Raw genomic sequence first — 24,982 nt, 5'->3', positions numbered from 1 at the left:
AAGGCGGGGCAAGTGCTGGCTTAGCAGCCAAGTCCCTCACCGGCCTGGGGCTCCAAAGAGGTGAAAACACAGGCCAGCATAGAGGTCACCTGGCGGGCGAGGGCACTGTCCCTCCCGCATGGTGGTTCAGAGCTGGGAGGGCCTGGGCCTGAGCGCCCCCTGCCCCCGCCTGGCTGGGGACCCTGAGCGAGCAGATCATCATCCGAGCTTTGGGCTCTGCATCTGCAAATTAAAAGAGGTGGCAGCAGGGACACGCAGGTGACCGTGCAGAGCGAACAGGGCTGAGCGGCCGCAGCTCAGAGACTCAGGGGCTCGTGAGCGCCGCTGACCTCCACCCTGGCTTAATTCGGGGCTTTGGGTAGAGAGCTGTGGTCTAGAGGGTAAATGTCAACAGAAAGAGAAAGATGAGGGAAATGTCTCAGAACACCAGGAAACACGCTGGGCAAGGGCGACACACACCACCTGCGGATGAGGCCGTGGGTCAGTGTGCGTGTTTGCGCCTGTGTGTGTGTGTGCACGTGCGTGTGTTTGTTTCCTAGAGGGAGTGAGAGAGCCCAGACTGAGTGCTCCTAGGCTGACCTGCCTCATAAAATTCACGTCGTTAGAGCAGCTGGACAAGTGGTCCCACTCTCGAAAGGACTCGGTGTGAGCTGGAGGCTTGAATTCAGAAGGTGTTTCCCGTAGACTTACTCCAAGTGCGATAAGTGACCAGCAAAGCTCATTCGGGGTCTGGGGTCGGCTGCATTTGCCATGAAACACAGCTGCAAAGACGATAATTTATGACGTTAAGCAAAGGCCGATCCAGAGTCTTGAAACAGTTGAATGCAAGAAGGATGAAGAGACAGAGGGGATTCTGGTAAAACTGTATGCGTGTGTCACGGGGGAGTGGGGTTTGCGGGCATTTTAACCAGAGGATGTTAGAAATTTATGGAATGTGTACTACGTGCGGCTGTCCTGTTTTTCGATGGAGACACCAGCGAACTCAGCCACATCAGGGTCCTTCTGGGAACAGATGAGACAGAGATAGCCAGAGATTTTTTTCGAGAGAAAAACAAAGACAGGCGACACTGGAGTCTGGTGCAGGATGGTGGTGGGAGCAGAGAACTAGACGAAAAACAGCGGGCGTTTACGGAGGTCCAGGCGCAGGCAATGCTCCAGCACGTGGCTCAGAGCCCCTCGGGCTGGAAGGACACTGTCCTTGTTCACTGATGCCCCCTGGGGCCGGCCCCATGGTAGGCTCTTAGCACATACCGAGTGTAAGAACAAATGAATGAACGAACGAACGAATGAGTGCTGGCCCTCCCTGGACAGCAGCCTCGGAGGGGGAGGGGCCCTTATTGTCTTCACGCTGGCTCACGCCCTCGGGCAGAGGTGGGGACCAGCTCCTGACCACAGGGCACCAGAGGCCACGCCGACTCTCGACCCAGATCCCGAGGTACTGAGACTAAGACAGGACTGTGGAGAAGACAGCTCAAGTTCCTGCTGAGAGGTGGCGGTGGCAGCGACATCCGTGTGTGCAGGGTGGGGGTCCCGGATCCAGAGCTCCCAAGTCACCGGGTGGTGTTATCGGGGAGGGGTGGCTTGGAGTTTGGAAAGAAAGAATTTATATTGGGATTAATGTTTAGAACACAGAAGGTACCTACAATTAATCCCTTATTTGTAGGTCCTGAAAAGCAGAAGCTAAGAATGGAAGACTAAATGGAACAAGTAATAATCAGCTCCTTCAACCAGCATTTTGCCCCATTTATCCAAAATGCAGGGACTTCCCTGGTGGCGCAGTGGTTAAGAATCCGCCTGGCAACGCAGAGGACCCAGGTTCGATCGCTGGTCCAGGAAGATCCCACATGCCGTGGAGCAACTAAGCCCGTGTGCCACAACTACTGAGCCCACGCGCCACAACTGCTGAGCCTGTGCTCTAGAGCCCGCGCGCCTACAGCCTGTGCTCCGCAACAAGAGAAGCCACCGCGATGAGAAGCCCGCGCACCGCAACCAAGACCCAACGCAGCCAAAAATAAAAAATTTTAAAATGCAGGTAGAGGTTCCACGAGGGACTTCACTGTTACTAAATATACTGCAGGATCCAAAGCATCCCTAGCCAGGATGGGCTCTGAGCCCAGGGCACACGGGGCGGGGCGGGGGAACGCGAGCAGCTGGCTGAGCTCCTGCTGCCTGCTGCCCCGTCACCCCGGTGTGGTGCCCCCAGACCATCACATCACGTGACACGGAAGCTGGGACACGCCTTACGGTCCCCGTGTCCTGACCAATTCAGAACCTGACACACAGCGCTCAGAAATGGCTGCAAGTGAGTAAGTGAATCGGGGACCAAAGGAACGCTGAATCGACCCCAGGAAGCAGCTCCAATAGCGAGTCACAGGGCCCAAACTTGGGTAACAATCACAGTTAGTCCAGGTGAGGCCAGGAAAAGCCAGGTGAGCTGCTAGGGGACGTGTCTGATGACAAAATCACTATTCATCTCACACGTGAAGAGACAGCCCCCTGCCGACCCCAAGAGCCAGCAACAAGTCTGAGCTGGGAGACCAGGGAGAGAACTGCGATTGGCTGAGACCCACAGGAAACAGGTGGTTACAGAGATGGCTCCTGGCCCGAGCCCTGGCCTCCCGGGGCCCGGGTCAGGAGGCAGACATGACCCCACCACACGAGTCTACTATCAGACGATAGTCCAAATCGGGGCTGATCCCAGGTACTGGGACAGTGATATACGGGCAGCTGGTGACAAGGCTGAGGAGGAATCCCAGCACTGAGGGACAGGAGGTCTGCTCCACAAGGAGAGGAGCTCCAGACGGGTCCCACCTGGACCATCTGCGCCCACCTCCGTTATCTCTACCTCCCGGGGACCACGGTGGGGTCAGTGGGAAGTGACAGCAAGGTAGATTTTAGGGCTCACTACACGGAAAAACTTTCTGGGGGAAAAACAGACTTGTGCAGAACTCAAGTGTTTGGCCTCCTACAGGCGGGGCTCCCGGACCCCCGCTTTGTGTGCGGGTAGCACGGGGTCAGCGCTGGAAGCAGAAATCTGTGCCCGCGGCTCCCGGCGGCCCTGAGTCTGTTCTCACAAACGCGACGGAGAAGCGTGAAGCATAACCGGGCCCTCTGGGGTCCTGTGTGCAAAGTGGACTCTGGCGGCTACTTAGAGGGAAAGGAACTGATCTCTTAAAACCGAGATTACAGGCACCTCAGAGACATTGCGAGCTCGGTTCCAGACCCCTGCAATACAGGGAATTTAGAAATAGAGTTGGTCAAACGAATTTTTTGGTTTCCCAGTGCATATAAAAGTTATGTTTTGGGCTTCCCTGGTGGCGCAGTGGTTGGGAGTCCGCCTGCCGATGCAGGGAACGCGGGTTCGTGCCCCGGTCCAGGAGGATCCCGCGTGCCGCGGAGCGGCTGGGCCTGCACGTCCGGAGCCTGTGCTCCGCGACGGGAGAGGCCGCGGCGGTGCGAGGCCCGCGTACCGGAAAAAAAAAAAAAAAAAAAAAAAAGTTATGTTTCTACTACACTGTAGTCTATTAAGTGTGCAATAGCATTATGTCTAAAAAAGCAATGTACATACCTTAAATAAAAAAGAATTTATGGCTAAAAAATGCTCACCATCATCTGGGCTTTCAGTGAGTTGTAATCTTTTTGCAACAGCAACTGTTGCAACCAAAGTCACTGATCTTGGGTCACCATAACAAATACAAGAATAATGAAAAAATTTGAAATATTCCAAGAATTACCAAAATGTGACACGGAGACGTGAAGGGAGCAAATACTGTTGGAAAACGGGTGCTGGACAGAGTTGCTCAATGGAGAGTTGCCACAAGCCTTCAATTTGTTAAAAAAAAAATCTGTGAAGCGCAATAAAACAAGGTCTGCCTGTATAATAAAATGTTGATTACGAGCCCTCTTCCCTCTTCCCGGTGAGGAACAACGCTGGACCCATCGCTGCATGGGTCTGGGCTGAGACATTCTTGTTCTCTGTTGCTAAGAGAAAATGGCCCTTGCAGAAAACACGATAAAATCCACATAATCTCATCCCGTTATGACATTTGTAAAGAAAGACTGTTATCACAAAATACCCTTATCTATGATGGTAGACACAAGACATTACAAGCAATGTGTCCACTGAGAAAAATAAATTTTGTTTAAAAACAGAAACAACCAGAAACCCAGCTGCCTGGTTTGTAACTGCCCTTCCTCTTACTGTGCCCAGCCGGGCCCTCTGTCCTGCCAGAGGGAGCCACCAGCCCTCTTTGACACTGGAAGTCACCTTCTCCCCTTCACTTTTTTACGCTTTAATTAAAAATATCAAGTATCCGAGTTTTCTCAAAAATGCCTCGGGCTTCCCTGGTGGCGCAGTGGTTGAGAGTCCGCCTGCCGATGCAGGGGACACGGGTTCGTGCCCCGGTCCGGGAAGATCCCACGTGCCGCGGAGCGGCTGGGCCCGTGAGCCACGGCCGCTGAGCCTGCGCGTCCGGAGCCTGTGCTCCGCAACGGGAGAGGCCACAACAGCGAGAGGCCCGCGTACCGCCAAAAAAAAAAAAAAAAAAAAAAAAGCCTCTTTCCAGGTTCCCACTGAAAAACCTCATCAATTCATTCCTATTTAGATACAATAGGTGCCGCTGACGATGGGAAAAGAACTTTGGCAAATTAGTCTGTCGTGAGCTGCTCTTATTACCCGAGATTCGCCATTTAAAAGATGACAACAAAACTGTAGGATTTGTTGCCCTTGGATACTGCGTTCATTTCAGGAATTATGGGAAGGAAAAAAGTAAGACTTGCTTGGCCACTAACATACAGATAAACATCGGGTACCGGAGACATTTTGGAATCTAACGCTTAACTGCTTACAGGTTTGCTTTTGTTTTTGTTTTTAAAGTACCGACAACACGTTGACCGGCTTAAAAATAGAGGCTGAATTTTCTTTTCCCGGGCCTGCCTGGCTGACTGTAGCGCGCCTGCTGCAAACCCAAAGCAGCCGCTGGCAGCTCAGAGCCCCGCGCCACCGACTGCGCTGTGGGGGGCGATTCGTGATGCCCCCATTTCTATATTTAGTCCCAGCTGAAGGGGTGTGGGTGCCGGCCTCCTATATTAAGAAAACGATAGTAAGTTCATCTTATTTTAACTAGCCCACCGTTTGGAAATTACAGGGGGAGTTATCCTAAGAGCCGGTTGAGCGACAGCCTCCCGAGACTTGTCTGGCTTCTCCCCCTTCAGGTTCCAAATGTACTTGCAGGTCTCTGGGAACCGGGACCAAGGGCAGAGGAATATTAATTAAGGTAGCTAATAAAGGTTATTTTTGGAAATTAATGCACAGTGAGTGAGGATGATTGGTTTCTAATGACAAATGTCAAAGGTGGGATCTGGCGGAGGCCTCAGGCACAGCTGGATGCGGCTCCCCCCTGGCCCCGGGGCAGCGCAGGCCCAGGGAGCCGGGGTGGGGTGGGGGTGGGGGCTGCCCGGCCACGAGGCCACGTCTTACTTCTGTATCAGGGAACTGCAGAAGGTCACAATTAAGTTTGCTTACTGCTGTTTGAGAATCAATGCCTTCCCTGTTTTGAGCAGGCAACAGGGGAAGTAGGGCACACGTGTTCCTGCCCCAAATGCCATGGAGAGCAGGGAAAGGTGGCAGTGGTTACGCACGAGCCCCTCCCAGTGGGACGTGGTGGCCTCGCCGGAGTCCACACGAGGCAAGGTCACGCCTTTGACGGCCCACAACCACTCTGGAGGGCGTCAGTTTCCTCCCAGGAGTCCAGGCCGCAGGCAGGGGTGAGGCTAACACAGAAGAATTCACGCTCCTGACGCTGAGCAGGAAAGACACCGTTAGGGGACGTCTGCCGTGTGTGCCCCTAGTGATCGCAACCAAAGGGGAAGCAAAAGCTGACTAACGGGGCACCACAACCCCAAGCACCGGTCCGTTCGTAGGGAAGGACGTGCGCAGGCTGTAGAGCCGGCTGGGTTTCTCAGGTGAGATGCTTTGCAGCTCAGGAAGCAGAGGGGCCAGGAGCCTCACACGTCCCCAGCTGCTCAGGGGGCCAGTGCGGGCAGGAGGAAACCAGTTCCGGGATGGGTGTCAGCAGGCCCTTTGGGCGGGGAGGCAGCAAGCAAGCTCACGGGCAGCTCATAGCGCCTGGGGTTTCAGGGCTGTAACCAGACCCCAGCTCCCGCCCTTCCATCCAGATGGACAGGAAGCTGCTCTCTGGAGCCTTCGCGGCAGAGAACAGTATTTTCAGAAACAAGGATTCTTGGAAAGTGAGAACTGGAAGGAACGGGGGCCATCGCCTAACACAACTCAGCCTCGCGATGAAGAAACGGGGGTCCACACTGGCCTTCACGCCCTCACCTCTTGACCCCATGAGACCAGAATCTCCTCGAAAGGAGGAAACACGGCTTCCGGGCCTCCTTGCTTCGTCCCTGGCCACAGGTTGGACACCCACTCTAGCACGCAGCAGGGGCTCCAACGAAATGAGGTCACAGAGCTGGAGAGGAGCATCTGTGCCTCCTTCTGCATTTTTCTGTGAAATCGGTTCCTCCTCCAGGTGCAGAGGACCGCTTTTTCATAACTGCCCCACGAAACCCGAGCAGACACGAGCGTCTGTGCAGGGGTCGCACGCCTCGCCTCGCCTCCCAGACCTCCTTCGCTTGGCGGGGGCTCCTCTCGGCCCGCGTGCCCCCTGCCACCCCGGGGCTGCCGTTTCTGCCTCCCCCTCTTCCTTCAGGTCCCGCGAGGTCCCCCGGCCTCGGGATCCTGGGGCAGCCGTGTGTGTCCCCTTGGTGGCTGGACGCTCGTGTGCAGGACGTGCTGCAGGAGCACTTCTGTCTCTGGACGTCTCAGGCGGCGCAGTGACTGCGTCCCCGAGCCCCCCACGGGGCTGGCACACGGGAGGGGCTGCCAGATGCTCACTGAGTCAGGGGCTGTCCTCACGTGTCCTCTGGGGGGCTGACCTGCTGTTGCCCCCGTCAGTTCTGGGGCCCCTCTGCTCACTCAGGGACCGTCTTCTCTCTCTCATCTTCACTCTCTTTGGTCCCTTCACTCAGCACGTGGCCCGTCTACACCGCAGGGAAGGGATCCGTCCAGGCCTGGGGAGCAAGCAGGCCAGGGTGGGGGCCGTTTTACAGGGGGTCGTCAGGAAAGCCCTCTCCTTTTCTCCAGAAACCAGAAGACAGAGAGAGGGATCTGCGCAGCTGTTTGGGGACCACAACCCCGGCAGAGGGACGAGCAGGCGGAGGGCCCGCAGGTGGAGGTGCCCTCCCGCCACCACATCCCAGGAACTCGAGGAGCAGAGCCCAGCAGCTGACATGGTGGGGCGGGAGGCGTGTGGCGAGACGGGTCCTGGAGGCCTTGGGAGTGGAGAAGCGGCACGAGCGGAAGGCTGGGCTTCTGCTTGGAGTCAGACGGGAGCCAGCGAGGGGGCCGAGCAGGCCCGGCTTGACCTGCCTTTGGCTCTGAGTGGACCAGGGAGGCTGCTGGGCTGCTCCTGGTCACGGAACTCGGACCAGGTGTGAGGCCATTTCCACGGTAAGGCGCATGTCCCGGAGGCGATGGTGGAGGTGGCGAGAACTCAGGTTCTGACGTTTTGAACGTAGAGCCCGAAGGACTGGCTGACAGATGAGGCAGAGCCTTGGAGTGAGACTGAGTCCCGGAGGACCACAGGCATTCTGGCTCGACAAGCAGAAGGGTGGCCTGGCCGCCACCACAGGGGGAGCAGTGGAGCTCCGTGCCAGACATCAAGTCGGAGAGGCCCGTCCCGAAGAAGCAGCTAGAGTCAGGAGCCGCCGGCCTAGGCTGGTGTGAGACACAGGAGTCCCGGGGTGGGCGGGGGGGAGTGCAGGGGCGAGGATGGGGCCCCGGGTACCCGATGCCGGGCAGGACAGGAAGGAAGGCGGAACGGCACAGGGACTGAAGGGGTGGCAGCGGGCGGAGGAGAGCAGGGAAGGGCGATCCTGGGCCTTGGGAAGGAGGTGGCAGGGTGGAGGGGAGCCGGCTGAACTGTGAGGGCCAGACCCGCCCACCGGCTTTGGGTCAGAAATGACTTTGACAGGAGGCACGGGTTGCAGCAGGCTCCAGGGAGGACCCTGAGAGGGACTGGACTCGGGGGACGGGAGGGATGGAGTGCAGACACCCCAGGGTGCCGCGCAGAAAGCGTGGTGCTGGGGGTGGGGAGAGTGGGTCAGGCAGACACGCGTCCCCTGCAGGAGCGTGGGCACCACAGGGCACCGTGAAGCACAGGGCAGAGCCTGTCCTATGAGTGGGCCCAAGCCGGCAGCTCAGTCTGAGGACATGGGAGCCACATGCCCAGCTGGATTTACGGCCCGTGATTCTAACAGAGAAAAGCTGCCAATGGCTCAGGACATGGCCACCGGGCAGCGTCACCTCAAACCGTCTTTCCAAAAGATTTCTTTCATTCACTCAATGGCCGTTCACCGAGCTCCTTCTCTGCAGAGCACCACGGGAGACAGGCAAGGGACAGGGGGACGTCCAGGAGACGAGCGCCTGAGAAAACCACAACCAGCACGGGGGGCAGGACGAGAGAGGCCGTGGCGTGGAGCGGGGTGAAGGGCGTGCAGCTGCCTGGGAGGGAGGGGCTCAGGGGGCACCAGGAGGGCGTGGGATTTGGGATGGGCAGGCGGACGGCGCCAGGTGGGAAGAACAGGGTGAACAAAGACACCGAGACAGGAGAGCAAGAGGCGCGTTGAGGGGAAGAAAGGCACAGGCTGAGCGCAGGGAGCCGTGAGCCGCGAGGCAGCAGGGGCCCACGGCTAAGAGCCACGCACACCACGGGCAGAGCTGGGGCGCCCCCATCACTGGGGTCTCCCCTCTGATCTGGCCCTCACGGCCAGATGGGTCTTGGCAAAGCACAGTGGTCCCGGCTTTGGGGAGCACGCTTCCTTTCACATCCGGCCAGTTGTGGCAGCAACACCCCGTCTCGGGCTGGGAAACCCACGCGGAAACAGCCGACAGAGGGCCGGGCGAGGAGAGTCCCCCAGGAAAGAAATCAGAGCAAAGGACATCTCAGGAACCAACGCGGGAGAAGGGAACGCCATCTTCAAGAAGATGAATCAAAGGCGCAGACACAAAACCAACGCCCCCTTTTCATCAAATTATGGAAAAGTCATGTTTCATGATCCGAGTTAAAATTCACTGACACAAAACACACCTTAGAAAACAAACAGACCTGCAAACAAAAACAATGAAAAGAAGTTTTTCTATTTCAGGCAAGCCTTTTTTATTATTATTCATTTTACATGCTGCTACCTTACTGAATTTTTAATTCTTTGAGTTACTTTTATCACTGAATCTCTTGGGTTCGCCAGGTATGTTACTGCGCCATCTGCAAAGCCAGATAGCTTTACTTCTTTTCTGCCACTTCCTGTGCCTTTATTTTTTTCCTCCTGTTTTACTGCAGTGGCTAAAATCTCCAAAACAACGTTAACTAGGGTCCTTGCCTTACTCCTAACCTCAGGGGACGATCCTCTGGGCTCCCCTCTGAGTAAGATGCTCACTCTAGGGCTTTTATCATGTTCGGGAAGTAAAATCAATTCCTACTCCGAGTGTTTTTATCAAGGATGGGTGTCCGGGTGAGTGACTGTGGCAAGAACCTAAACAGCCCCGCAGATAGCTGCTGGGTCACCCCTTTCAGCCGACCACGGGGGAGGGGAGAGCGGAGGGGAAACGGCCTTTTCTGGGCTGAGATCCCAGAACTACCAAGAGGAGAAAGAGGGGACGGCACATTGATTCATGCAGGACTCAGAAGGCAGAAGCCCAAAGCCCGGCCAGCGCTTCTGCACAGAGGCCCTGAAATTCAGAACCACGGAGAAGCAGCCAGCCCGCCTTCCCACACAGCAAAACGAGGGCCCTCTGCTCACTCCCTGCGTCTTTTCTATCCCCTCGATGAATTATCGGAGGCTCTGTCCCTGCAGCCAGGAAAGGAGGGAAGACCCAGCATCTGACAGGAGTCCTGGATTCCATCTGTGATTTCCAACCCTTCCTACTACATCTCTCACCAGTTCAGCGTTGCCAAGATCTGTGTTGTGTGTGTGTTTTTTAAGTCGCAGGGTAGGAGCCAGTCCTCAAGACGAAGACTATCCCATGTGTGAAAATCACAGAAAACAGGACAGGGAGGAGGTTTTCAAAGACCCATACGCAGTGCAGAATTACTGAATAAAAGCCAAATTAGCACCCATCTCAGTTCACCGTTTCCTCCTGCGATTGGCATCTACTGATTTACAGTTTACAGGAGACTTTCATTCAAATGACTTAGACACCATTCTTGCCGACAGTATTCTCTCTATAGGAAAATACAATAAAATCACAGGACTCAGTGTTTCCAGTCCGGTATTTATTTTGTTCCTTCATGCCTGGTGAGTTATGAGGCACTATAAGAAGTGATTAGGTTTGGTAAGATTATTAGGCATGGTTTTCAAATCATGAGCACAAAACCCCTACTAAAATAGGCACTAAACATTGTAAAGCCATTGTAGACGCTTCTTTAACACGCGTTAAAAAACGCGCTCGTTTTAAATTCAGCCGCACAGCCTCCGTAAATGAGCACGATGTGCTGTAGGTTTCTAGGGGATTCCAACAGTTCCCTCGCTTCCTGCATTTCACGGACGCCTCTCAGCATGTGAGGAAAGATCGGACTGAAGAGTATAAACTTTTTGCCAAGGAGACAGTGATGATGGAAATGCCACATTTAGTGAACTTCCAACATCTGGATGAAATAAGCAAAATTTCTAGCATAGAGTTTCACAAATTTCAGGTAGAGCGGAGCTCTATGAGGCTCAAAGACAGTTCTTAGCAGTTACAGAAGCCCGGCCTTTGGCTGACAAGGGCTGGCAAAGAACAAGAAGGCTGGTAAGGCCACGGCTGCTCTCAGAGAAGAAAGATACCCTGATTGTCACAACATTCACGGGGCTGGAAAGCACCCTTTGTTGTAAAGTAGAGCTTCCCTTAGGTAGGACTAAGTTAATCGTACCTAAGGGCGTCGCGGGCAGAGTTTAGTTGAGAGAGGAAAATGATCATGAAATTGAAAAAGAAATACACAGAAGAGGATTAGTTAAAAAAAGAAACAAACTTGAAAAATATATCTCAGGGGCTTCCCTGGTGGCGCAGTGGTTGAGAGTCCGCCTGCCGATGCAGGGGACGCGGGTTCGTGCCCCGGTCCGGGAAGATCCCACATGCCGCGGAGCGGCTGGGCCCGTGAGCCACGGCCGCTGAGCCTGCGCGTCCGGAGCCTGTGCTCCGCAACGGGAGAAGCCACAGCAGTGGGAGGCCCGCGTACGGCAAAGAAAAAAAAAATCTCAGATCAGGGCCCATTCTCTGATTCTGACAGGTCCAGGGCCCCTCATCCCAAGCTTTTCAACCCAAGCCTGACCTGTGCCTCTTGTTCACGGAAGAAGCTTCTGCAAAGCACCTCTCTGGCTCTGTGTGAAACCCTGGAGCCAACACAAAGAATAAGACTGAGCCCTGCTCCTGAGGCATCCCCTGGTAGAAGTATCAGTGTAATCCTGCACAGAGTGGTACCACTGGAACTGGGTTTTGAAGGATCAACAGGAATTTTCAAGAGTGGAGAAGCAAGGAGAACTTGGCATTCCAGGCCACTGGAAATGAAGAGTGCAGACGAACGGCACGTGCAAGTTCCAGTCATGCCTGGGGGACGATGAATTGCTCGGTGCCCCCAGAGGAGCGGTGCCCGGACTCCACCACCCACACAACTTCTGCTAACGTCTAAACCACTTAAGAACATTTCCCCTTATGTTTTTCTTTAAAACGACTTGTTTTTTAAAGTTTACTTTGACCTCATCTGAGATGATAATCTCCATTAAATTACGGGTTTGATGTGCTACTTATATTTTCCCTAAATCACACAAAAAAATAATTACACACTGTTAAAGTAAAAAGTGTCCCTCTGGAGCCTGGAGCTAAGTCCTCTTGTGTTCCAGCCGTGGTTCCCAAGCTGGGAACTTCAAGGCCTGTATTTTCTGAGGTGGAATCTGATTAAAGGAAGAAGCACATGCAAACGCCAGAGGCAAAAACATGCTGAATTAAGCCCTCTTTCTTAGCGGGTCACACTGTCACTCCCTGGTGACTTCACTGTCCCCCAAAGGGCCCTGCCCTGACCCACGGGCCGCCACTAAACATCTCGTGGCCATGAGCTCCCAGGGCTGCGTGTGACCCTCCCTTAGAACTGTCACCCATCTGACTTTCATTCCCAATTTTGAAAACAGGCGCCGACAGGATTTCAGCAATTTATTATGCAACCTCTTAAAAGTTTAAATGTACACTTCATTAAACACAAGAGCCTAAACTGGGTCAGATGGCAGCATGGCCTCCTGGGGGGAATTAACAAGGAACCAGGAGCAGGAAGGGGACAGCAAGAGTCACTGGTCCTTACCTCCGTGCACAAAGCCGTGCAGGGTGCAGTCGGAAGGCCCCACCAGGTGGATCAAGCTGGACTGGCTGTAGCTGACCGTGTTCGGCTCTGGAATCACAAAGGAGAGAGATTAGGCCACGGGACCAATCGATTCCCACGGCCAAAGGGCCCAACAGTGGCGACAGCGCCCTGATGTTCGCAGGGTCACCGAAGGCTTCCCGCTGTCCTCACCTTAGGTGGGATTTCTCTAAGGAAAACCGTGGTCTCAAAACGCTCCAGTCCGTGAGGGGGGAAGGCTTTCGAGGATTAATTAGCCACTCTGCTAGTGGGTCATGACACTACTCCCTGGGGACACCAGTGTCCCCAGCGAGGCCCTGCCCTGACTCCCGAGCAGCAACTGAACACCTCCTGCCTATAAGCCCCCAGGGTTGGTATGACCCTCGCTTAGGAGACAGTCACCCACCTGACTTTCATTCTCAAGTTTGTGAACAGGCACTGACAATATTTTAGCAATTTATTATGCAACTTCTCAAAAGTTTAAATTTCGACTTCATTAAACACAACGGTAGGTGGAGACACGGAACTGGACAGAGACGCCACAGACGTGCATCCCTAGACCTCACCCTGGGACTCCTGCCAGCCCTCAGTCCCGACCCGGCCCCGGAGACACTGCACCGAAAGGTGTGCTGGCCTTTCCTCCAGTGTCCCCCGTTCATCTTCCCAGAGCACCAAGTCTCTGGGGGCATCCCTCACCCACGCGGCACTGCTGCTGCTGAAATATCTGTAAGAGGCTGCACTTCAAAAAAAAGATGAGGGCTTCCCTGGTGGCGCAGTGGTTGAGAGTCCGCCTGCCAATGCAGGGGACACGGGTTTGTGCCCCGGTCCGGGAGGATCCCACATGCTGCCAAGCGGCTGGGCCCGTGAGCCATGGCCGCTGAGCCTGCGCATCCGGGGCCTGTGCTCCGCAACGGGAGAGGCCACAGCAGTGAGAGGCCCGCGTACCGCAAAAAAAAAAAAAAAAAAAGATGAAATAAAGCCCCATCTCCAGAAACCAATACTATCCCTCGACACAGACTCTTCCAACGGGGTGGGTCTTCTGAGCAGACCCCACTGCTGTGCCTGCTTCCACCTTCCCAAAGCCTTCCGGGAGGGATGACGCCCGTTTGTTTCCTGCCCGGACAGCTGGCACTCAGAAAGGGTAGCCCCTTCCTGCCCCAGCAAGCCCAAGCTGCCGAGGAAGCCAGCCTGCCGGCCCCAGAACGGCTGGGACAGCCTGCAGGTGAAGAAAGGTCCTTCCTGTCTCCGGCGGTGGACAGAAAAGTCTGTGCAGGAAGTAACGCTGCTCAGGAGCCAGAAGGGGCGCCAACCCTGAGGTCGGGGCCTGGGTCTCTTAAGTGCCGACAGTTGCCTCCGAGACTTTTTCTGATGCTTCTCCACGTGGGATCTCAGACTGTGTGGTTGCCTGAAGGGGTCACGAAGTGGGAAAAACTGGAGTTCCGGTGAGCTGGGGCCTTAAGGATTGACTTCCAAACTCAAGGTATTTTCTATTTGTTCTCAAGCCTCACGGCTTAGACAGGTTTAGACTCAAGCTCTGAGCTCGCGTGTGAAGTGCCGTCTGCTCTGAGAAGCCCCTACGGGAAGGACTCAAGCATCTCCGGACGCTCTCAGCCGGAAGGGCCCTCGGCTGTGTCAGAAGCAATGAAGCGGCTGCAGCCTGGGGTGCGGGGTGGGATGGGGGGAGGGGTCTCTCGTTATTATCCACAGTCAAGTCCCACCTCCGGGGGTTCTGGTGACCGGCCTGCTTCCATGGCTCAGTGTGACTGGCAGAGGCGGGCGCCAGCCACCACAGGAGGTCCCAGCTCCCCCACCGCCGGGTGAACCCTCAAGCCGGGGACGTCGAAAGCAGCAGCCTGTCGCGGCGACAGGAGCTGGTGGTCAGCAGCTGAGTGGAGAACTCCGTCCCGAGAGGCCACAGTCTGAGGACTCGGCCGTCCAGCCCACCCACCCGCGTGTGGGCCCCGTGGGAGCAGGTGTGCAAGGATGCTATCTAAAACCAGCCAACAGATGACAGGATGACTCCAAAGGCTCTGGGAGGGGAGCTCCAGGGTCCCCTGGCGTCCCCGGGGATGCAGACGACCAGAGGGAGGAGATGCTTCCTCTCTCAGCTGCCTCCCAGGCCCCGGGGCGTCCAGAATGGCCTGGACCATCCGAGACCATCTGGGCCTCGGGTAATGTGGCCGGACACGCTGCGCGGGATGAGAAGGGAGGCCCTGAGAAGGCGTCCAGAACTCTGCCCTGCCCGGTTCCTAATTTCACTCCAAGTGGAGAAGACGCACCCGAAACCCTCCTTGTGCTCAGGAAGTGCGGGTAACAGCCCCGGCCAGTCAAGGGTGCACCCAGGGCCACGCCTACTCTGGCCTCGGGGCTTCAGATGGCCTGGGGAGACGGGGTGGAGGGGCACAGCCCAAGGGCCACAGAGGATGCCAGCGAAGTCCCTCTGCCACCAGAGCCATCAGAGAAACACTCCAGGCCAGCGCTGCCAGCCCACGACACCCCTGATCTCCAAGGACTGTCTCCCTTGGGCCTCTCTCTTCAAAGGATAAACAGGCCCCCAGAGCCCCGGGGTGCCCTCCTGTGCTTTCTTTGCTTTGGGTCCCAGTAGCTACTTTACAGAACGAATGCAAACGAAAAGCCTCAAGCCTGGCCTGCTCTTGGGAGCTGCTCTGACCAGCTGAGAGGTTTGTGTGTGCACGATGACAAAAGAGTTTTTGAAAATTTCCAACAATGGAAATAGCATACAAAAATCTTTGTCATGTCAACTATCTACTTATTCGAATGACAAGCCACTTGAAATGACTATAACAACCTGGTCAAAGAGATGCCCCCCACCGTTCTGCAGTCATGTTTAAAGTATCAGTTAAGCCGTGTCTAATGATTCAGTGTGCTTGGAACTGGCACTGATGAGCTTCCAACGAGAGAAAACACCACAATTCTGATGGGAAAAAAAAATACACCTACGCACCCAACACCCAGGTCCTCCTATCCTGGGCTGTGGCCTGTAACTCAACGGGGCTCTGCAGGGTGGGACCGTGTCTGTGGGTTCACAGCCCCTGGATCAGGCACTTCCTGTCCTCAGTGGCCTTTCCCCCGTTCTTCACGTCCTGTTTCTTAGGGGAACTACAGGGAAACGTGAAGAGGATCTTCGAAGTTCAAGGTCAAGGCACAGACACCTGGGGCTTATCCGTGATCGCTGCCAGCACTGCCTTAACGAATGGATGGTGGGGCTGGACAGGATTCCAGGTCGCTGTCCTTGAGGGTGAGGTGTACCACGTGTGACCAGAAGACAGGACTGGGCAGCCCCTCTCCTCACCCTCCCCCGTGCACGGCTGGACCACGTTTCCACCCTCTCCGCTGCACGGCTGCTCTCCTGCCACAGGAGAGTGAGTGGAAGTGCTGCATCCAGGCCCAAGCCGTCAAAACGCCCGAGAGGGGAGCCTCCCTGCTCTTTCCCCTCCCGAGGTGCCCCGAGAGCTACCTGATAAAAGGTGTGGAGCTACAGGACCAAAGGGCCTGAATCCCGAGTCCCCACCTCCTGGAGGAGATCCCCCGATTAGGAGTTCACAGGAAATAAACCTCTACTGAGTTATTAGGAGCTAGGAGTTTAGAGTGTAAGCAGCTACAATGACCTTGACTAATGCAGTGCCTAATCTTTGAACCTGCGATTTCAAAATGAGGTCCAGAACCTGAGTTAGGTCCCCAGGGCAGCCAGAGACGAGCACAGAACTCCCTCTTCCGTGCTTGCAGCCGACGAACCTGAGGCACAGAAGGGCTAAGTCCCCACGGCGCAGAGCCGGGATCCAAGCTCAGAGGTCCGGCTCCAGACCCTGTATTCCTCCTCCTGCCTCCCCAACGCCCCCCAGGTCAAGTGCTGCTGGGAGCGGGGTGACGGGGCCTGGCCAGACCCTGGGGAGAAGGCTCTCCCACCCAGCGCAAGCCCCTAACGGGCACCAAGCACTCTTAGGGGCGGCTCCGGGCTGATCAGCCTGCGGGGGTGGCCGGGCACTGGCTGACCTCAGGGAGGCAGGGTCCAGGGCCTGAGCAGGGATGAGGGGTGGGTGTGACTCACCAAGACCCCGGCTGTCCCGGTAGTGGGGACCGGACTTAGAGGTGAACACTGCTTCAAACACAAAGGCCGGGGAAGAGGCAGGGCTGGTTTTTTAAGATTTATTTTTTATTTACTTATTTATTTTATTTACTTCTGGCTGCGTCGGGTTTTAGTTGCAGCACACAGGACCTTTGTTGAGGCATGCGGGCTCTTCGTTGTGGTGCGCGGGCTTCTCTCTAGTTGTGGCGTGCGGGTTTTCTCTTCTCTAGTTAACGGCACGCGGGTCCAAGAGCGCGTGGGCTCTGTAGTTTACGGGACGCGGGCCCTAGTTGAGGCGCGTGAGCTCAGTAGTTGTGGCGCACGGGCTTAGTTGCCCCGTGGCATGTTGGATCTTAGTTCCCTAACGAGGGATCAAACCTGCATCCCCTGCATTGGAAGGCGGATTCTTTACCACTGGACCACCAGGGAAGTCCCAGGGCTGATTTTGTCATAAACCCAACAGCTCTCAGAAAGATGGTGGGTCACGTGGCCAAACAGTCCCTACACGGTTAAAGCTGGACAACTAATGGCCATGGGTTGAAGAATTCAAGGTAATTGTATTTTGTCTCATCAGATGGAGAAAACAATAAGAAAAATTGGGCCTGTAAAGAACTCCCAGACTCTCTGAAAAGACACCTGAAAGAGGAGGTTGGCCCCTTGTGGGGATTGCTAGGCAACAGCCACAGAGGCTGAAATGTGATTCTGGTTTCAAAAGTAACAGGGAGCGGCAGGTCCAGAGGGCCTTGCCGGCGCGAGGCGGGTGGCAACTCTCGGGCCAAGCCTGCCTCATCAGGGCGGGGCGGGGGTCCTCCCAGGAAGGGGGAGAGTGTTAGAAGACCCCAGTGACAAGAGCACACTGTAGTATTCAAAAAGTCCAGAGAATGGATATGTGACTTCCTTAAGAAGTGGTTAAAAGCCAGTCCCTATTGCTGAGAAAGATGCAGTTTTTTTGTTTGTTTGTTTGTTTTGTGGTACGCGGGCCTCTCACCGCTGTGGCCTCTCCCGCTGCGGAGCACAGGCTCCGGACGCGCAGGCTCAGCGGCCATGGCTCACGGGCCCAGCCGCTCCGCGGCATGTGGGATCTTCCCGGACCGGGGCACGAACCCATGTCCCCCGCATCGGCAGGCGGACTCTCAACCACTGCGCCACCAGGGAAGCCCAAAGCTGCGCTTTTATTAGGGCCAGAAAAGGAAAAAATAAAAGCTTGTAAAAACCTATCAAGAAACCTTGAGATTGAGAAGCCACTTTCCACTAATCTCATTAGAGAACAACAGATCCCGAAAAACATCATGGATCAGGTTTACAAATCAGAGGATGGCAAACAGAAATTATCTCATGAAGGAACTTAAACTGACTGAAAACCCTGAGTAATCTTAGTTCCCCAGTCAGTCAGTCAAAGGAGTAAACCAGGATGAACCTCATGCCTCTCACAGCTCAAGACTGAGCCTTCGGCCCCAGCCTCCATGCAGCACTGGCCAGTAACCGCCCAAGGACAGGTGGGTCCAGCCCCCAGATGCCAGCCAGCACCTCTTCTGAGCTCCCCTCTTTGCTGCTTTTGGGCTGACACTGTCTCTACCCTTCTGTCTCTTACAGAATTTGGGGTCCTCGTTGGATTTGGGGCCCTCCCCACGTTTGTGGGTAACACAGGACGACCTCATCTTGAGGTCCTTAACTTGATTCCACCTGCAAAGGCCCCTTCTGCGAATAAGGTCACAGTCACAGGGCCCAGGGACTGGGCGAGGACCTGTCTTCCAGGGTGAGGAGTGCTGCCTTTGGCCCGCTCCAGCCTCTCTCCCAGGAACGCGCCCGGCACCGAGTCTGTGCCTTTCCCGAGGCCTCTCGGCCCCTCTGCGTCCCTCTGCAGTCCTCCGTGCCTTTGCCTGACCTGCCTCCTGAAAGCAGAGGCTGGGCCTGAGGTTGCGGCCTGATGGTGGCATGTGTCCCAGCGCCTCGATGCACTTGAGTCATCACAGGAGCCCGCAGGCCTGGGGACTACATTTACATTTTATTGTGAAAAGATGCAACTTTACCAGGTTTCATCAAAACAGCAACATTTTATTATACCAATAGGTTTTTCTTTTCTTCCTTTTTTTTTTTTTGGTGTTTGTTGAAAATGCAGAACAGTGGACTTCCCTGGTGGCACAGTGGTTAAGAATCTACCTGCCAATGCAGGGGACATGGGTTCGAGCCCTGGTCCGGGAAGGTCCCACACGCCACGGAGCCACTAAGCCCGTGCACCACAACTACTGAGCCTGCGCTCTAGAGCCCACGAGCCACAACTACTGAGCCCGCGTGCCACAACTACTGAAGCCCACACGCCTAGAACCCGTGCTCCGCAACAAGACAAGCCACCGCAGTGAGAAGCCCGCGCACGACGACAAAGAGTAAGCCCCCGCTGGCCGCAACTAGAGAAAGCCCGCATGCATCAGCGAAGACCCAATGCAGCCAAAAATAAATAAATAAAATAAATAAAAAAGCAGAACAGTAAGGACACCAACCTCCAGTGCCCTGGCCTTCACTGTGGGCAGGTGAGGGTGGCACTCAGGAAGGATGAGCATGAGGGGAGCCCTACACAAGCCACACAGACACTGCCAGAGGTGTCAAGCGCACCCCCGATAAATGACAGAATCCGAAACCCAGAAAGTCCTGTCCTAGTCTGCACGCCTGCGAGGTGTTCACCAGTCCCGACCCCCTACACCCACCCTGATGCCAAAGGTGGGCTGCAGCCAGGAAGGCAGGCGGGCGGGCAGGCGGAGCTTTCTCCAGCCCCTGCACTAGAGCTCACCGCGCTCCTCCTTAGCGGCAAGCGGGCAGAGCCCAGGGCACATGGAGCAGCAGAGGGACGCCCTGGGGCCAGTGCTCAGACGGCAGTCCAGGACCAGATCAGGAGCCACAGCACCCGCGCGCAGGGCCCCTGAGGAGTCGCTCCGGGACCCAACATGGAACGTGGACACTCATCACAGGAGCCCGGCCAACATGGGGAGGTTGAGGGCGTGCAGCCCGCTCTCCACACGGTAAGACGTGGTCACTGTGTGTGCAGAGGAGGGTGATGTGCGTCACCAGGCCCCAAGGCCCCCAGGCCCAGCCCTGCACGGTGTTCTGGCAGGGACTCGGGAACCCTCCCTCACCTGTTTGGACTGTGGAGGCGTGTCCTGTTAAAGCCGACAGCCCGGACTTACAGGCACAAGGATGAAGACTGGAAGGCAGCAGCCGCGGGCGCTCAGAGTCTGTCTAACTTGAGGCCGCGTCTGGGCGGCGGGCCGGGGAACAACAATGTGGGAAACGCTGCTGCCCTTCTGTCTTTTTCATGAGCTGGAAATCCCGTCCAGAACACACTCTCAGGCGAACTTGGGGGACAAATTCTCCGTGGCCAGGCGTGCGTCCCTCTGCCTGGGCAGCAGGGCCTCTCCCCACGGGGGCCTCCAGGTCAGCACTCTACGGGAGCAGACGCACCGAGGCCTGCGGGGTTGTCCCCCCATCCCCATGGTCGGCTGTGCGACTGGGAAGGGGCTTGCAAGGTGCAGGGCCAAGGGGACAGTACTCCCGGGACCCCAGGGCCTGTCCCAGGAGACAGCACCAGGGGACGCACCGGCCCAGGAAGAGGACGCTCGTGAAGTGGCTGCGCTGCCTCGGCCCCGGCCCACACCCCAGCTCCTACCTGGGTTCAGGACGGGCTGGATGATGTCCCCGTTCCTCCACGTGGTCTCCATGCGCTCCAGCTTCTGGGCCTCGTAGCGCTTGCGGCCCTCCTCCTCCTGCCCCTGCCGGGAGTACTGCGGGGGGCACGGGAGAGGGTCAGGTCCGGGCCCCAGGCTCGGCTGCTGTGCGCGCTGCCTTTCTGTGACTGGAACTGTCTACTCTTTCTCTGATAGTATATGTTTAATATAAATAAGGAAAACACAGAGAAGGGGAAAATATCATGTATTCTTCCCCCTGCAAGAGTGCCTGGGTCAAATGTTTGCGTTACGTCCTCCCTAGAATTATTTTCATGCCCGGGTATAAATCAAAGGTACTGCCATGCTGTATGTGAAGTTCAAAGTCATGGTATTTCCTCCTCGCCCTGTATCCTCCTACCATAATTTATGTGATGGATCCGTCATATCTGGGCCTTTAGTTTGCTCCCAATTTTTGACCATTAAAACAATATCAGGGACTTCCCTGGTGGCGCAGTCGTTAAGAATCCGCCTGCTAATGCAGGGGACACGGGTTCGAGCCCTGGTCCGGGAAGATCCCACACGCTGCGGAGCAACTAAGCCCGTGCGCCACAACTACTGAGTCTGCGCTCTAGAGCCCGCGAGCCACAACTACTGAGCCTGCGTGTTGCAACTACTGAAGCCCACGCACCTAGAGCCCGTGCTTCGCAACAAGACAAGCCACCGCAATGAGAAGCCCGCGCAACGCAATGAAGAGTAGCCCCCGCTCGCCGCAACTAGAGAAAGCCCGTGCGCAGCAACGGAGACCCAATGCAGCCAAAAATAAATACATAAATAAATGTATATAAAAAAAAATCATACTGACAATCTCAGCCACTTACCATGTTATACCTACCCCATTCCTTCCTGGGATTCTTTCCTGGACATAGAACTACAGAGTCAGGGAGCCCCAGGAAGGCTGCACCCCCTCTCCCACAAACAGGGAGAGGAGGGAACAGGTCCCCGTGTGCCCCTAACACTGGGCAGCCTCACTCTGCTGACTCCTGGCCAGCTGACACCCACCAAAGCTAAAACAGCCCCCCTGACGCTTTCCTAATGGATCACAGGGGTTCTGACCCAAGAAGTTAAAAATAAAGGTGACAATCAAGGTTGGCACAATGGAGAATGTCGGGCCCTCTGGTGCCCACCGTCCTGGGGCCCAGTGTAGGGAACACCCCCTACCCTGGGATCCATCAGACAGGCCCGGGGTCCACAGGCCCCCTGACCGGCCTCACCCTCCCTGCTGACCCCTGCCTAGCCGCTCTCCTTCTGATGGGCTCTGACTGCTGCCCTTCCATCCATTCTACCTGCATCTCCTGCTGAGCCTGCGGAATAGCCGCCAGGCTCAGGGCCCCGTGTGCTCCTCTCTGCCCCCTGCAATTTCAGACCTTCTTCCAAAAGCCGCTTTTAAACATCTTGCTTTTCCTGCTCGTGGCTCTGCTCCAAAACTGCCCAGGTCTGAACACATTCCGTGGCTTAATTACCATTATCTTGGGCTTGCGACCCCGTCTCTAAAGGAGGCTGTGAAAGGAGCTGAGTGGTTTGTTCAAAAGAAACAAAGCATGGTGAGTATTCAAGTCGCCGTGCACAAAGCCTCTTCCTCCATAAACAGATGGTTCCCCCACGTCCCACCACACAGAGCAATGCCTCTAAGTGTAGAGTTTGTGCTGTGCCTTTCTAGTAAAACTCAAGGATGTCTTACGTGTCCTCAAGAAATGCCTTTTTAAGAGACTTTTGAAAAACGAGCCAACCTCCACAGTCTAATAAATCCTCGTGTCCAGCACACTCCTCAGACCTCTGCAGTCACACGGGGACCGATGAGGGCCCCGGTCCTGACACGGGCGACGAGGACCAAGAAAACGCAGGCTGTTCACAAACAAACGCCTCCTGCTGGCTTTAAATCTGGGGACAACATCATGGGAACATCCTGATGATGGGCTGGCACTCAACTCTCACCCCCACGGACTCATCAAACTCAGCTGTTTTGAAGCAGGAGACAGCTAAGCTCAAACGTCCAAGGCAACAGTCAGTGCGAGCCTTTTAACTCAAGCTCATGTTTAGACACCGATAAAAACCAGTGTCCACTCTCCAATGGCCCCCAGCCTCTCGGGGGCCACAGCTGTCCCCGGCCACCGCAGGGGTCTCTTTTTCCATCACAGGGCCACTGAGGTCACTGTTCCCTGGGGCAAGAGGTGGAGCAAAGTGACAAAGTCCTCACTGAGTGACACTGCAGGGGGGGAGGTGGGCTTCCCCCAGGGAGACGCACACATGTGGTCGGTCTACACACGCACATGTATGTGTGACAGCGGGTGTGTGTGTGTGTGTGTGAGATGCGTGTTCTGTGTGTGAGATATCTACGTATGTGTACGTGTGAGATACACGTATGATCAACCTGTGTGTAATATATGTGCATGTGTGAGACGTAAGATACACACGTAGACAGAGAGACGTAAGTGTCCTTAATAAATGACCGCTACCTGTGAAGGGTCGGCGGGGGGTGCTGGCAGGACATAAGGAAGTCGGATGGTCGAGCTACCAGCACCTGAGCATAAATGCCCACGAGAGCCAGACCCGAGCTTTCCAGGACCCGGTATCGCATGACGAGCTGCGCCGTGCCAATGAAAAGAGCAGAGTGAAACATTTCAAATGAAATGATGAAACGAAAATAGTTCGAATCATCTGAAGGCTTATACGTGGGCCTAGCATGTGTGGGGGGAAGAAAGTGCAAATAAACATTAGCAAAGGCTGCAGCTGGGGGCCGTGTGGCTTCTCCCATCTGGAGCTCTCTCTGCACCCGATGGGAGGCTTCCGACACTCGCCTCTAACACGGGCAGAGTGGATATTTATGTCTTATCAAACTCGGCTAAACAAAGGGAATGGGAAAGCTACCGGGGTCTCCGCCAGAAGGTGGGAGGGAGGGCAGGGGATGAGAGGGGTGATACAGAGAGCTGCCCTGTCCCTGCAGGGACAGCGGAGACTGACACTGCCCACCCGCCCCTCCTCACTCCCCGCCACTGGCTAAAAACCCACTGGCTCTCAGCACTCAGGCCCCTGAGAAGCCAGAAGGAAACAAAAGCTAATGTGTTTGGCCCAGGAATCTCCCTTCAGCAGCAACCCCTTAAGATCCACCATGTGGTGCTGAAACCAGAGATATGGCCTGCTAGAGATTTCTAAACTGTGTAGCATCTGAAAATTAGATCAGTTAAATAATGTGCCTGAGTGTTTACATGTGATGTGGCTAATTTAACACCAAGTGCTTAGTGGGAAAGATGAAAGCAGGGGTTAGCATGCTTGTAATCTCTAAAGGGAACCGTCACTGCGCCTCAGACTCACGCCTGCTTCTTGGGTTTGAAAACCCCTCAGTTAGTGCTGCTTGAAAATGATGCAATTTCCATCTTGCCAGCAGCAGAGAGGAGAGCAGCTCCAGGAAGAATGGGGGCGGGGTGGGGGGAACACAGAGAGACAGAGACGGAGAGAGAGCTGGAGAGAGAGACAGAGAGAGAGAGAGACAGAGGTGGGCTGGACTGAAGGCCAATGTTCTGGGTTGAACGGTGTCCTGTCAAAATTCCTGTCCACGTGGGACCTGTGCATGTGACCTTTTTGAGAACTAGGGTCTGTGCAGGTGTAATTAGTTAAGACACGTGCACACGCACACACACAGACAGACACACACACACACACACACACACGGGAACTCAGCCAGATGACAAGAGAAGCAGAGGTTAGAGTGATGCCCCCACAAGCCAAGGAATGCCTGCAGCCCCCAGGAGCTGGAAGAGGAAGGAAGGATCCCCTGCAGAGCCTCCAGTGGGAGCTCAGCCCTGCCCATGCCTTGATTGTGGACTTCTGGCCTCAGAACTGGGAGAGAATGAACTCGGTTGTTGAAGCTCCCCAGACTGTGTCACAGCAGCCCCAGAAAACTCAAACAGGTGGGAAGCGTGGGAACCATCCGGCTCACACCCTGGCCCTGAGCGCCCCTCTCTCCTCACACGTGGAGGGACAGGTGCCACCGATGCTGGCCTGGTGCTCCTGGCACTACCGCCCTGCCCTCAGGGTACCAAACCCTGGACCACCAACCTGATGCAGACCAAGGTCTAAGCACACTTCCTGTTCTGCATGGAGAGAGCTCCTGCTACCAAGATTCTTTTTTAAAGTCTAGACTAAACGGCAGCTGGAGCCCAGCAGCTGGTCACCCCCCAGGAAAACGCCCCGCCGGAGCCTGGACTGCGTCCATAGAGGCCCAGGCAGGGTCCCAGGTCAGATGTGAGCTGGCACAGGGAGAGGGCAGGGAATGCCCCCGGGCTGACATCCGCAGCAGCACAACGAGCAAGCCCCCCATCACCCCAAGTGACCCAGGCCCACAGGAAGGTGCGCAGTGGGGGAGACGGGGTGGGAAGGGCTTGCAGTGGGGGGGAGGGGACAGGGACCGTTCCTCCGTGTGCTCTATACCAGGGGTCCCCAACCCCCTGTTAGGAGCCAGGCCGCGCAGCAGGTGAGCGGCGGGTGAGCGAGTGAAGCTTCATCTGCCGCCCCCCATTGCTCGCGTTACCGCCTGAGCTATCCATCCATCCCCCCTTCCACGGAAAAATTGTCTACCACGAAACAGTCCCTGGTGCCAAAGGGCTGGGGACCTCTTACTGCTCTATACAGCTCCTAACTGTCTGGTTCCCAGTTTTACTATTCTTAAAAGTTTCTTCTACAGATGTCTCGACCACAGAAAAATGCTCCCTGAGGGCAGACACTGCTAAGCCAGGCCCCGGCCCTCTGAGAACGGC

The 24,982-nt window shown here is 55.7% G+C and overlaps 1 protein-coding gene across 1 annotated transcript in view; it reads right to left on the bottom strand.

Moving 5' to 3' along the window:
• ACOT7 (acyl-CoA thioesterase 7) overlaps positions 1–24,982 on the bottom strand; it is a 90,197-nt gene that overhangs the window by 35,408 nt on the left and 29,807 nt on the right. Inside the window, exons 5-6 of the mRNA XM_030880168.2 lie at positions 20,174–20,288; positions 12,393–12,479 (exon numbers count right to left, since the gene is read on the bottom strand). Of these exons, the coding sequence (XP_030736028.1) occupies positions 12,393–12,479; positions 20,174–20,288 (202 nt within the window). The remainder of the gene's footprint in view (positions 1–12,392; positions 12,480–20,173; positions 20,289–24,982) is intronic.

The sequence above is a fragment of the Globicephala melas genome, chromosome 1 (genome assembly GCF_963455315.2).
Source record: "Globicephala melas chromosome 1, mGloMel1.2, whole genome shotgun sequence".
In the NCBI taxonomy this organism is placed as follows: Eukaryota; Metazoa; Chordata; class Mammalia; order Artiodactyla; family Delphinidae; genus Globicephala; species Globicephala melas.
The sequence above is the reverse complement of the archived record's forward strand: the minus strand, read 5'-3'. Positions and strand labels throughout refer to the sequence as shown.